General features: G+C 42.7%; 1 protein-coding gene across 6 annotated transcripts in view; it reads right to left on the bottom strand.

Annotated features, from left to right (window-relative positions):
- Window positions 1-8,051: 8,051 nt before the first annotated feature.
- The window catches only part of LOC131432018 (embryonic polarity protein dorsal-like), a 98,738-nt gene continuing 93,201 nt past the window's right edge, over window positions 8,052-13,588 (bottom strand). For 5 of the 6 annotated variants that reach the window (XM_058598045.1, XM_058598046.1, XM_058598044.1 and 2 more), the window contains 3 exons: window positions 13,087-13,506; window positions 12,624-13,018; window positions 10,523-12,558 (listed from right to left, as the gene is read on the bottom strand). In XM_058598045.1, the coding sequence (XP_058454028.1) occupies window positions 10,774-12,558; window positions 12,624-13,018; window positions 13,087-13,506 (2,600 nt within the window). In that variant the 3' untranslated portion in view covers window positions 10,523-10,773. Of the gene's footprint in view, window positions 8,913-8,979; window positions 9,043-10,522; window positions 12,559-12,623; window positions 13,019-13,086; window positions 13,507-13,588 lie in introns of those variants that run through there. The other variant, XM_058598048.1, reaches the window with a different exon arrangement.

Raw genomic sequence — 13,588 nt, 5'->3', positions numbered from 1 at the left:
AATTACCGTCCTACTAGCAAACATTTCGTACTATTTTGTTTGGAAATAAATCATTCAATACATTGAAGATGTTATTATATTCTAACAAACCTGGCTTTGGTCCTATAATAAGAGTGAAATCGTTCGTTTTGATATTTGATATAAGATTTCATTTGATCACTTTATCTAACAATGATGCCAACATTGCGAAAACAATGAGCCCTGTGTTAAAAATAGAGTACAAGTTGCACCCGAGGCCAGACTACAAAGCCGCAATGCGAGTTGTCTCATCATGTTTAGGGTTTTTACCAGAGATGCCAGATCTGCAGATTTGTCTGTATATTTGCAGATTTCATGTATAGTGCTGCAGACTTTTTTGCAGACTCCTGAAAATCGAGTTTCTCGTAGACTTTCAACAAAATTTACCAATACCAAAATTTGCCATAGGTTCTGTATTTATATATTGATTGATATATTAGAGCCTAATACATTGATGCAGTATTATACCACATTTCAACGAGACGTATTAAATTATAATGTACTAGTTGGATTATAAGTATTCTATTAAACTTCATTGTATGAAATTATATTATATTATATTATATTATATTATGTTATATTATATTATATTATATTATATTATGTCATAATATATTATATTATATTACATTACATTATATTATATAATATATTATATTATATTATGTTATATTGTATTACACTATATTGTACTGTATTTATAATATAGTTCTGTTAAGTTTTCTTGAATTGATAGACTTTCAGCCGGAGGGCTGGTTCGTCTATGTTGTAATATAGTATATTATATCTTACTGTATATTTTTGAAATATATTGTATTATGTTGTATTATATTATATCACATTTATTAAATAATATTACATTAAACTATATTATTTTATCATATACTAGCTGACCCATCGAACTTCGTCTTGCCGAATTAATTTTTTTGCGTAAAAACAAATTCCGGCGCTTTTTTTTTTCCTTCCACATGTTTGAAAAATAAACAAATAAGTTCATTCTGCTTAAAATTGCAATTCAAGAAAAGCGAAAATCTTAGTCTAAAACTTATCCGTTTTCCTTAAAACTACTCGAGTAAAATTATTTCAGTTTCAGCTTACTTTCACTGACACATTTGATTAGCAACAAAAACATTCCTACATGGATTTCCTCTTGCAGAAATTATTGCGATACAAAGATTTACCTTCCTTCTATAAGTAAACCCGCAAAATAGGAACCTTTAATTTAACACGCGAAAGGCAATGGATATGGAATGTTGTCGTAAAACTATTTATTTTTCCGGAAAAATGCTTTTGTTACAAAAAATATTTAGTTTTGTTTATTTTGTGTAGCGCAATCTAATACAAATGCATTGAAGCAGTGTTGCTAACTGTTTTGTTAGAGGATTAAAATCTACATTCATAAAATGTAAGTAATTTTAAATCAAACGTTGGTGAAACATTGATCAAAGCTGATATTTCATCCAAAAAGTCAGGCTGAACATTCATTTGAGAATAAATTATTGTTAAAAAAGATTGTTTGAAACTCGATCGTTCAAGCTACTTTGATAAACTGGTTGCTCTGCATATATGAATACATAGATATATGACATACGTACCAAATAAAATGTACGTAATATATAAATTACCAACACAAGTTAACCTGGTTTACTATTGATCCTTAATGTATCTTTCCATTATTTTACTGATTACTTGGCTACGATGAATTCATCAAAAAATTGTGAATATGTTAAAAGCTTTTGTTACGAAAAAATTAAGCGAATGCACCGATCACCATATCATCTTTTGAGTCAGTGCATCGAACAGCGATTGTAGATCTTTTTCAAACTGTAGTATATAAAAAGTGAACTACTTATAGTAATAAAAAGTGAAGCAAAAATAACTAAGATGACTACTTTAAATTGATTCAACAAATTTACAAAAGCTGCCCTCGTGACTTGTAGTTCGTCACTTCTCGCTAGTCTGGTGATATTATTTAATCGTGTTTGATGAATGTTCGTAGCGTGACAATCACGGGAAAAAAAATAGATTAACAATTTAGCGATAAAACTTTATTTTTTCTTTTAATTTATAGCTTCTGATCAGTCAGTAATTATTTAGTAAATTACTGGCATAGCAGAGACTCGGATGTTTCGCATCACTAAGTTCGACTCCTCTGCTAGAAGGTAAAAGTTTAGATGCAAGAAACCTTCTACTTACTCAAATTTTTTTGCACTTTATCTTCAAATCCTTACTCTTCCTTGAGTACTATGGCTCTACATTTTCCATATTTTTTTCTTCTCTCACAATCTCTAGTTAGTTTGATATTGTTAAAAAAACGAATGATAAAATGAGTAATTCTTGGACATTCGAATATTCAAGTTACCATTCTTTTAAACATTGTATCCATTAACTTTTACATGAACTCTGCATTCGTTTAATAGTTGTATCAATAGTCGTCTCATTAGTCGTCACATCATTTTGTTTAGTACCCCACCTACAATTAATGGTGGAGTTCGGTACTGAGAATCTATATCAGAAAGTTTTATATGAAAATAATGTGCAATTCTTCTGTTATCGCGGAGTGATCATGAGGAGTGATTGTACCAGTATTCAGCTTATCGTTCGAGTCAATGCATAAAATCTCACAACTAATGGTTTTCAATCCACCAGAATTTACCCGACGCGAACGAACTTCAGCATGCTAAATTCAAAGCAAACCTCTATGATTGATCTCATTATTTAAACAGCAGCATCTTATCATTGATTCGTACAAAAATCGTTCTATTTATAAGTTGATTTGTTCAACTCACGCCTACGATGGCCAACAATAAACAACTAACTGATTACATTGCACACAATGCATCTTCTGGTAAACAGTACAGAACTTTTGATCGTGTTTACGGTATAGCTAGAACACTCATATGTCGTTTTCGTTTTTAAATTGCACTACACCGGTGTAGGTAAGGTGGCACTGAAATCGTTCGTTTTTGCCAATTGAACTACACCAGTGCTACACTTTTTCTGCACCGACACCACTGGTGTAGCACTCATCAAAAGTATGGTGTAGCTCTGTGCAATGGAATCGTTTATGGTAGTCCATGGTTACTGTTTATGTTTTCGTCATTTTTGTTCGTTTATTCATGCCTCCGTGTAGCACTGCACCGGTGTAGTGCAAATTAAAAACGAAAACGCCAATATGCGTTCCATCATTGAATCATTTGGCAATCAATAATGTTGATACCCAATTAAGCACGTGGCTCGAAATGACGAACCACATGAATTCACACAAAACAACTCGTTGCGCGCCAAATGATTCTTTCAACAATCTAGTATTCCTTTCTTCGACGGTCAAACACTTATGCAACTCGTTATGCGCCAAACACCTATCGATGATCTAGCAATCATTGGCGACTTTTTCAGTGGAAAATTCCATTGTCCATACAAAATAACTTTATTGGTTTTTCCCACTTTTCCGGTAAGTTTTCCTAATTTTTTTGATGTACGAACACGGTGGGGGTAAAAACTGATCAAACGAAAAAAAAGCATCTCAATCCGTCCATCCGTTCTTACGTGATGCGATTACAAAGAATGATCTCTGCATTTTTATATATATAGATAGAAGATAGATTGTAGTACATTGTATTATATTATATTGATATAAAGTATTTATCATGGGGACGTAATGGGAGGTTGCACCAGGGCATCGGACGAATTGATGACTGGACGAGGGATTGTGGATAGCCAGCCCAAGTCACTTGAAGGAATCTCGTTTCCTTCTGAAGGTCTGACATGAGCCTGACGCGTCCTTCTCAAACAAACGCGATATGCTTCACCCATGCATTGGATATTATGGCTGGAAGAGCATCTTTTATTCCCGCGGAATACGTGTAAGTGACTCTGCTGACATATCCGCCCAACCCTTTTTGTTCGCTTTTCGATAACAGCTGTAGTAAGAAGGTGAATGGGTGAACCGTATCGGGGCTACTGTAAGTCTACCCGCATCCACTGGCAAGACCTTGAACTGATGGTGGCTTCATTTCACATCACATCACATATCACCCTGTAGTCCCGCAACCGGAATTCGGAATCAAATGAAATTCAGGAACTTTGTATGGGACCGTAAATTAGAATTTGAGTTTGTGAAAAGCGATTCAACCATCTCCTGGGAAAGTGAGTGACGATATTTGTCACATACACACACATACACACACACAAATACATACATACACATAGGGCAGCAGGGACTTTGTCCAAGGGCTTGACGACCCCTCCCTCGGCAACTGCGAGTTGTGGGGCTTGTCTAGGATGTGGTGGGGTTTGGCAGTGGGCTCTGTTGTACTTCTATAAAAAGCTGCATGTATCCACAGGCAAGCCCTTCCTAAGCGACCGTGTGCCGCTCAAAGCACACAAGTCCTGCGGGAGTGCCCATCGGCACATCAGGATTAATATCAGTGAAATCCCGATTATGGTATACTGGTCACGGCGAACATCAACGGACAGGATTTTTTCGGTTTATGGATAGAATATGACGACTTTGGGCTGACAGTCGTGCTGTTCTGTTCTCTCAGTAAGGAAGGCTGATATCGATTTGAAATGGCGAGTAGGATAACAGTACGGCTGCCTGCGTCCCGGTGAAACCGTGGCAGACCTTCGGATACGTTCGATACCCGTACATCAAACATGATGAGTACTAGGCTCGGATGTAACATTCCCGACTTACGCCGATCCGGCTCTGAACACGGTTCTCATGAGGGGCCGTGTCAACCCTAGCATGGCCTCACTGCCAGGTCCGCTTTCAAACGGGAGATTAAGCGTAGCAATTCAAATTGCTACAAGAGACTGTGTCGAGAAGCAGACGCCAATCCTTGGGGGGACGCGTATCGAGTTTTGGTAGCGAAAATCAAGGGTCCGTCTACCGCAGCTGAAATGTGCCCGAACAAGTTGAAAGAGATCGTGGAGGGTTTCTTCCCGAAGCACGACCCGACTACTTGGCCACCAACACCATATGGCGAAGAAGAAGCCGACTCTGCCGATCGGCAAATTTCTAACGAAGAGCTTACACAAGGCGCAAAACGACTGAAAGCCAAGAAAGCTCCAGGCTCGGATGGGATAATCCTGCCTCGTATAGGTCTATTTGCCTGCTGGGAAACTCTTGGAAAGAATCATTATCAACAGGTTGATGAAATGCACGGAAGGCGAACGAGGATTGTCGAACATGCAGTTCGGTTTTCGTCAAGGAGTGTCGACGATTGATGCAATCCGGACAGTGCTTGAGAGCGCTGAGAAGGCGTCCAAACAGAAGCGAAGAGGTGACAAATACTGCGCCGTGGTCACAGTGGACGTGAAGAATGCTTTCAACAGTGCCAGCTGTCAGGCCATCGTCACAGCGCTACACAGAATGCGGGTTCCAGATTATGTTTGCCGGATCCTAAATAGAATCCTGGTGTACGATACGAACGAAGGACAGAGGTCAATGCGAGTGACGGCGGGCGTCCCTCAGACATTCATTCTCGGTCCAACTCTCTTGAACGCTATGTACAATGGGGTCTTGACACAGCAGCTTCCCAGGAAAGTGAAAATCGTGGGCTTCGCGGACGACGTATCGTTAACGGTGATGGGCGAGTCTCTCGAAGAAGTAGAGGCCTCGGTGACAGAGACGATAAGCACGATTGAGGGCTGGATGAACGGAGTCCAGCTACAAATAGCTCACCACAAAACGGAAGTGTTGTTGGTGAGCAACTGCAAGTCGATCCAGCGTATCGAGATAGATGTAGGGGGACACGCGATTGCAACTAAGCGAGTTCTGGAGCTCCTCGGAGTGATGATCGACAACCGGTTGAACTTTAACTGCCATGTCGACTATGCCTGTGAGAAGTCCGCGAAGGCGATAAATGCAATAACGAGGATCATGCCAAATGTCGGTGGCCCGAAAAGCAGCACAAGTCGTCTGTTAGCTAGCCTATCTTCGTCGATACTACGGTATGGTGCTCCTGCCTGCGAAACAGCATTGAAAACGAAGAGGAACCGTGAAAAGCTGAACAGAGCATTCCGGCTTATGGTCATACGAGTCACGAGCGCCTACAGGACAATATCGTCGGAAGCAGCAAGCGTTATCGCCGGAATGATCCCAATCTGCATTACCCTGGCGGAGGATATCGAGTGTTATCAGCGTAGAACCACCAGAAACGTGCGAACGATGGTTCGAATCGATTCGATGACGAAGTGGCTGCAGGAGTGGGACAGTACGGAGAAAGGTAGATGGACTCACCGGCTCATTCCACATTTGTCGCCGTGGAATCGGATCGCGAAACGAGAATAAGCGACCGTTTGTTGCTTCAGAGAAGATCCCCACAGCAACGTGCTAACCTTTGATTCTCAGAAATGTCATCGAGAGAAATTCGCTCTCGCACTGGTGTCGATTCTATGTTAAATGAGCCATGCCGGGTTTTTGTTGTTGCGATGATTTCCAACTCTCTTTGATGACACTGATTCAATCGTTGAAGAGTTGCCAGTGAACGTTCTTTGATACGATAAAAGCCATCCTTGTATACGGGTATCGAAAACGTCGGTTTCGGGAGAACTTCCATCGTCGGGGAACTCTCTGTCGGGGTAGTCTAGGTCCTTAGTCGGGGACTAGACGAGTAGACCGTAGCGTAGTACCGTTAAGATCGTCGGGGCACCAGTGAACCGGAAGCCATCCTCCAACCGGCATCATTCGATCGACCCAGGCATCCTCACGGTCGGGCCGTGGACGGGTACCGGAGGCGCTTCTTTATTCTCCGGGAAACTCTCCGTCGGTGCAGGCTAGATCCATCGTCGGGGATTAGTCGAGTAGTCTGGCGCAACGTAGCAGCAGTGGGCGCCAAAGGTGGATCGAGATGGATAAAGAGAGAAACGCAGGAGCTCATTTTCTCCCAAACGAAGAAGTGCATGAGCACAGCCTCCCCCGAAGTAATGAGCTTAGCTTAGTTCCGGGGGTATCGAGGCAAGATGTCCAAGGTGTTTTAGTGGGTAAGGTTCAGCCAGCCCCACTCGCTGGTTCACAATAGCGGTAGCTTGACAACTACCGAGCGCGTGTGCTGGGAAAGTACATAAAGTATTTCACCTTGTAAAAAATAACACACACACAGACAGACATTTGTTCAGCTCATCGAGCTGAGTCGAATGGTATATGACATTCGGCCCTCTGGGCCTCGGTTCAAAAGTCGGTTTTTACAGTGATTGTATAGCCTTTCTATATGAAAAAGGCAAAAAAAATGAAATGCCTTTCACGCAGCCCACCGGGGTTCGATTCCCAACCCCGCACATAGGGTCAGAAACTTTTCTGGCCCGAAGAGGCGAATGACCCTAAGGTTAAAACCTCTATAATCGAAAAAAATAGAAAAAAATAGATATCAATTGAAAACCATCATCGATGGAAAAGTAAATCAGGAAGCGCACGGGCCTGGATCGCAGAAAATTTCTGCTGTATTCTTACCCACAAAACACTCCCATCTTTGAAATAAAATTTTTCTTCAAGTGACATTTGTAGCTTTTGTTCACTCGCCAGAATGAGTTTCAGGTTGCATTGCTCATAACGATGCATCATATCTGCATGTTAATATTTTCACCCGACAAAAGATCGCTCCATATTCAACCGTTACTATGTGTAGTAAGGAAGGAAAGTGTGCATGATCGTGTGCAACGTGAAAATCCGGGTAATCCTGATCGAAGCCCCTCGACTGTTGCGTTCTGAAAAGGAGAAGGATGTAGGTTTGAGTCCCTCCCTCGGGGCCATACTTTTCGGCAAAATTTTCTTATTTCGCAGCTCTATTAATTTTCATCTTTTCTCTCTGTCTGTTGTTCTTTCGATAGTGATGTGTAAAAAATTGAGCTACAGGGTTTGGGTGTAGGCATCTTATTGTTTGGAAATACTCCAATTATTAAGATTTCTGTTATCGTACCAAGACGACCACTACCCTCAAAAGCCCGGGAAAGACCTCCCAAAGTTCCAATTGGACCCTCACATATCAATTCCCAATGTCACAATGTTTCTTTCTGTATGTCAACTTAGGTTATATTAAAAAAAAAACAACGTTTACTTTCTTATTAGCATTTACAAGTTGTTCGTACACTCAAAATTTCACTGTTTTCCTTAGCTCTCCGGGTCTATTTATCCAAATCGTTCAACGTGCTGGTAGTCAGTCTTGTGAAACTGTTCGAGAGGTTCTCCTCTTCCTGCTGCATTCTGTGCGGGTGATGTTGATTGTTGTTGTTGTTGTTATTATGGTTCTGCAATTCCTGTTTGATGTCGGAGTTGGAGAAATGTCCCATGATTGATTTGATTTCCGACGAATTCATGGTGAACTCTTTGCCCAAATCCATGTCCAGCAAACTGCTGAGGTTGTACTCGGCAGTGTTGCCGGTCGTAGTCTGCTGGCAGACACTTCCACCGCTCGTTCCGGCCGCAATTCCACTTGGGCCGGCCTGCGTTAAGGTAACGGGTAGTCCACCATTGACGAGATTTGCAACATTGAACTGTTGGACGTTGCTGATGTTGGTGGGAATCTGAAACTGATGATTCTGCGACGGTTGCTGCTGCTGCTGCTGCTGCGGATACATCGCTAAGCCGTTGGCGGGGGAGGTTGATACAAAGTTGTACTGGTTCTGAAATTGTTGCTGTTGCGGCTGCTGCTGCTGTTGTTGTTGCTGTTGCTGTGGCTGCTGAGTACCAAGGAAAAAATCATTGGCCGTGCTGACCTGATATCCGCCGGCAGTCGGTGTTAAACCACTGGCACCACCGGTGAAGGGGGAGGTCGGTCCGACGGGTGTCGTGTTACCATGGTGCCCGATAGGCGATCGTTCCACTGGCGACGGTGTCTCGTTTGGATTGCGGTAGGTGCCCTGGAAGCCAAGAAATTGGTGTGTAGGCGAATCTGGAATGATTGCAGCTTCAGATAGAATATTCTACTGGAAAGAAAGCACCAAACACCAAACTCATACCTCTCGGTTCCGTCTTGATAGCTTCTCCTGGCACATTGAGCATATGTCCGTAGTAGGCGCCGCCTGAAATTGATTGGTTTTTGACATTAGAGAAGAGCTTTTTCTCTCAGTTAGTCAGCGATTGCTGCGATTTCGCAAGCTGTTAGATAAATTGACATGCAAAACTAGTGAAATTTTTTATGTTACAACCAAATGGGCGGGTGATTTTGTGGTATAGATAATGAGCACACAGAAAAATGAAAACCTAATTCTAAAACGGATCATGCTTCAAAATCAACGGAAAGCAAACTCACATTGGAAAAAAAAACAGTGGATAATTTTGACTTACACTTACACTATCAAGAGCTGTTTAGACCTCTATCCTATAGAAAGTTGGACTGAGTGAAAGTCTGGGATGTCATTTGAATTTTCAATTTTATTTTACTCTAATAATAATTGCACCAATAGTTATTTGCGGTTTTACTTGTAAAATATTTGTAATTATAAAACTTTTTCTTATTTTTCCTTTATATAACCTGATTTAAAAAAAAACATTTGGTTTAGTCTCAGTTGAGCCACAACTAGCAACAGTTTGCTTTCAATTGTTTCTATGATTATTAACGTACAATGTTGTATATTAGAAAGTATTCCTATATCAAGAGGTTCCTCAGTTAAAAAAAAACGAGATTACGCCTAAAACAACTGTTCGATTGAGTAGCACTCCTACTGCACTACTTATTGTTCCTATTTTTTTTATTGATAATCCTGGGTAATTACTTGGCTTTCGATGTTTTTTCGTAATCTCCTCTACCAACAATGCCAGATTGCTGTTGAGATGTTTTAATCAGTAGCATTCTGTTGTTATATTCCAAATAATTATTTAGTTTTTCTAATTAGTTTGACTAGTATAGTTTTTGGTTTCACCACTGACTAGTTCGTGTTTATTTTTTTTCTGTCCAACTAACATACAAATTTTTGGTTTTTGATCTTCTACGTACGATCCCAAAGACTAGATTTATGCTAGACTAGATGATTCAAGAATTCCAACTGTTTCGTCTTGGACAAAACATTCTTGTCATATAATAATTCAATCGATCAAAGTAGGCTGCAAAAATGACACCCGTTTATGTTTGTTGGCAAATGTGAATAATTGCTCTGTCAAAAACGAACAGAGCCCAATTGTTTTTCTTTTCTGTTTTCTTCAGTATTACAAAACCACAAACTGCCATCACCTTAGAACTCTGGTTAGTCCCCAAATGATCTATTGTTCGGTTCCCAAATTACCAATATTAGTTTTATTTTTCGTTGTATCCAAACAAATGATTCCAATTTGTTGTCAAAAAATGCATGATGTCGTAACCACAGTATATGGGCGCAAAGTGTACTTGAATGGTAAAGTAGGCACTGATGTTCGTGAATGGGGGGGCATGACAACCAATCACCCGGAAGTGCAACTGTCATGTGTTTGTTTGTTTGTTTGTGTGCTCGTGAATGAAGGAACGATGAATGGGGGGAAAAAAGTGATGAGAATAATAAACAATGATGATACGGATGATGGTTTGTATGTATAAATGCTTAGATTTCCAAAGAGACAGAGTGAAAGAGCTGATGGAGGAGTAAAAAAGACCGGACGACACTTACGGGCTACTTCCGGCGTGTGTTCTGGGACCTCCCAGTTGCGTCGTTTGCGCTTCTGACTCAGATTTGCTATAAACACAGACAAAAATAGGTTGTCAATAAAATGTTGTTTTTTTTGTTTGTTGTGCAGATAATGATATGAGATTTTGTAGTAAACTGAGACTGAAATGCGCTTATCTAGACATCGGCACTGTAAGCGGTGCTGTTGGGACGGAGCTGAGGCTGCTGCTGCTGGAATATAAGCGGACCAGGTTCAACGAGCGAATAGTAACACGAAGTTTCATCGAATTCACTGAGAGCCGCATTCGGGGCTATCGAGGTGTACAAGGCAAAGTGTTCGGCTTCGGTCAGATCGACACTTGGATCGAGTTTGATGCCGAAGTCACCTTCGACCAGATTCTTTATACTTCTGGCATCGGCAATGGCTACCAGTTCCAGGTTTCCGTCCTGAATCGGAACATCCAACTGCAAAGCACTGACGGCCCTTCGATCCAGGGGTGGCAACGAAGCTGTGCTGGCGCGCTCGTAATTATCGTTTCCGGGAAGGGAAAGATGCGTACCGCTGCCTCCGTTGCCGGCGGCCCTGTAGGACAAATTAGTCGAAGGACCGTCACCCTTCAGTGGGATATAAATAACATCGGGATTCGACTCGGTGGTCGGTCGTTTGTAGGAAACACTGCTGGCACTTCGGGCTACCGGCTTTCCGGCCTTACGTTTCGCTCCCTTCTCCACGGTCGGTGGTTTGCTTCGAATGGAGGAAGCCCGGACGGAGTCACCCGATTCGAAATTTACCACACTGGGTTCTTTGGATGCTCCCGGGGTTCCCTTGTTGTTAAGGGTGCCGGTACTGCCGGAAAGATCGGATTTGCTTTTCTTACGAGAAAACAGTTTGGAGAAAAAACCTGACTTCTTACTCTTAGGCAAAGTGCCATAATCACTCTTGATGGGTGAAGCCGGAGGTGTAGGGGGTAGTTTTTTACTAGGAGGACTGTCAGGGGATTTCATGATGATGATTTGATCAGACTGAGGACGAGGCGTGAGACTACGCATGGAACCTTTACGAATGATACTGTGCAGGATGACTTCATCGCCATCGAAGTTTTCCTTATTCTGACTATTCGGTTTAGCACGTTTCGGCGGAAGTGGAGGAAGCTTTTCGTCGTCGATGCCATCCCGCTTCAGGGAGGTTATCTCAATCGTCGGAGGACTAGTGAAAGCAGGCTCTACAGCATCGTAAACACCGGGATCTAGCTCGGATTGAAACAGAGGACGCGGTGGAACGGGAGGACCTAACGCTAGTGGGACCGGGTTTTTGAAGGCACGTTGCAAACTAGTATAGGTAGCAGCATCATCGAACACGTCGTCAATGTCCATCTTTTCTCCGTTTTCTATGAGACCGGTCGGAACCGTTTTCTCTAGATTTTTCAGTTCATTCTCAATGATCATGTTCTCCCGACGGAGCTGATGATCCGTATAGATCTCGTCGAGCTCGGCAACCTGTTCTAGCAGTTCGTTGAGGGTTTTATCTTCATCCTCGTTCGGAACCGGCTTCTCGACGGATTCTTCGGGAGACATGCCGTCTTCCATCAGCTGATTATCAACGCCATTACTGTTAGAATCGTTGAATTCGTTTCGCTCGATCCACTCGGTCGTTTTCTGTTCGCTAGGAATCTGCTCCGTCACGATTGGTTTGCTTTCCGCTACGGGAGTGTCCAGCACAATGACCTCATCCGACGACGACTGTGTTGGGTTGTTCTTGGCAGCAGAAGGTTTCTGCTCCGGCGAAGCGACCGTACCTTCCAGGAGAATTTTTTTGAACACCTCATTCTCCGGAGAGTCATTTTTCAGTATGTCACGCTGAAGTGACCAGAATCTACGCCTACCTGAGTCTAGTGGGACGAGTTCAAATGGCAGCGGTTCACTGGTAGCACCATCCGAAGGCCTTCTCAGTTGAATATTCACCTGAAAATGGAAATCAACGAGTTAATCGGAGATCTGCCCGACAGAAATCCACCTAGGTAACCCACCATAACAGAATGTTCCACTTCCAGTGTCCGGTAGCGTGGCGTCCGGAAGCAGATTGCCACCTGTTTGTGCACGTTGGTATGCTGAAACTCGCCGATATCTTCCCACACGATTTTACCGTGCTGCTCCTCGTAGAATCTCACCGAAATGTCCTCCTTGGCGACCTTCTCGCACAACAGAATAATCTCTTTGCCACCGGCCACGGAAGCCGTGATGTCACTAAGCTTGCAGATTACCAAATCCGACATTGCCTTCTTGTCGTAGATGATGTCCGACACCACCGGTTGCAACGGTTCCGTAAAACGTCCCCGCTGTTGTCCCTCCAGAAACACTTGGAAGCACAGGCGTACGGCGTTCAGATCGATGGTGGCGGGTTGCTTGGCGTGACTGTATCCAGCTGAAATAGCATAACGAACGGTCAGTCATCTGATCTGAATAATGGAAATCCATTGTGACTAGACTTACTTTTGAACGGATCCACTCGAATCTCTTCACGTAATCGCAGCGCATCTTCGATGTCCTTCTTCTTGACGCACTGAATGCCGAGATTGCTGAACGTGTAGGTCATGCTACTGCTGTTGATCTCCACCGTGCAGACGCCCTTCTTGCAACCCTCCTTACCGACTAGATTGTGCGGATGGGGTCGGTACGGAGGATCCTTGGTGACACAGGAAACCACAACAACGGCCCGTCCCTTGTAGCCGCGTACTTCGATACTGGGGAAAGTTTTCTGTTCCGGTGTGCTGTGCACACCCGGTATCGAACCGGCCGAACGTCCTTCGCATTCGTACCGGAACCGGAGCGCCTTCGATTGCGGCTGCTCCGTAATCACAACAAATGGTTTCTCGGGTGCTGTGGGAGGCATTTCTTCTACGATGATATCAGCTGAAATCAGAAACAAAAAAAAACGGTAACCTGTCAAAGTATGATCAAAGTAAGCTTGTTCGGCAAATGCAGAACAGTAGGC

Source organism: Malaya genurostris, chromosome 2 (genome assembly GCF_030247185.1).
Source record: "Malaya genurostris strain Urasoe2022 chromosome 2, Malgen_1.1, whole genome shotgun sequence".
Classification (NCBI taxonomy): Eukaryota; Metazoa; Arthropoda; class Insecta; order Diptera; family Culicidae; genus Malaya; species Malaya genurostris.
The sequence above is the reverse complement of the archived record's forward strand: the minus strand, read 5'-3'. Positions and strand labels throughout refer to the sequence as shown.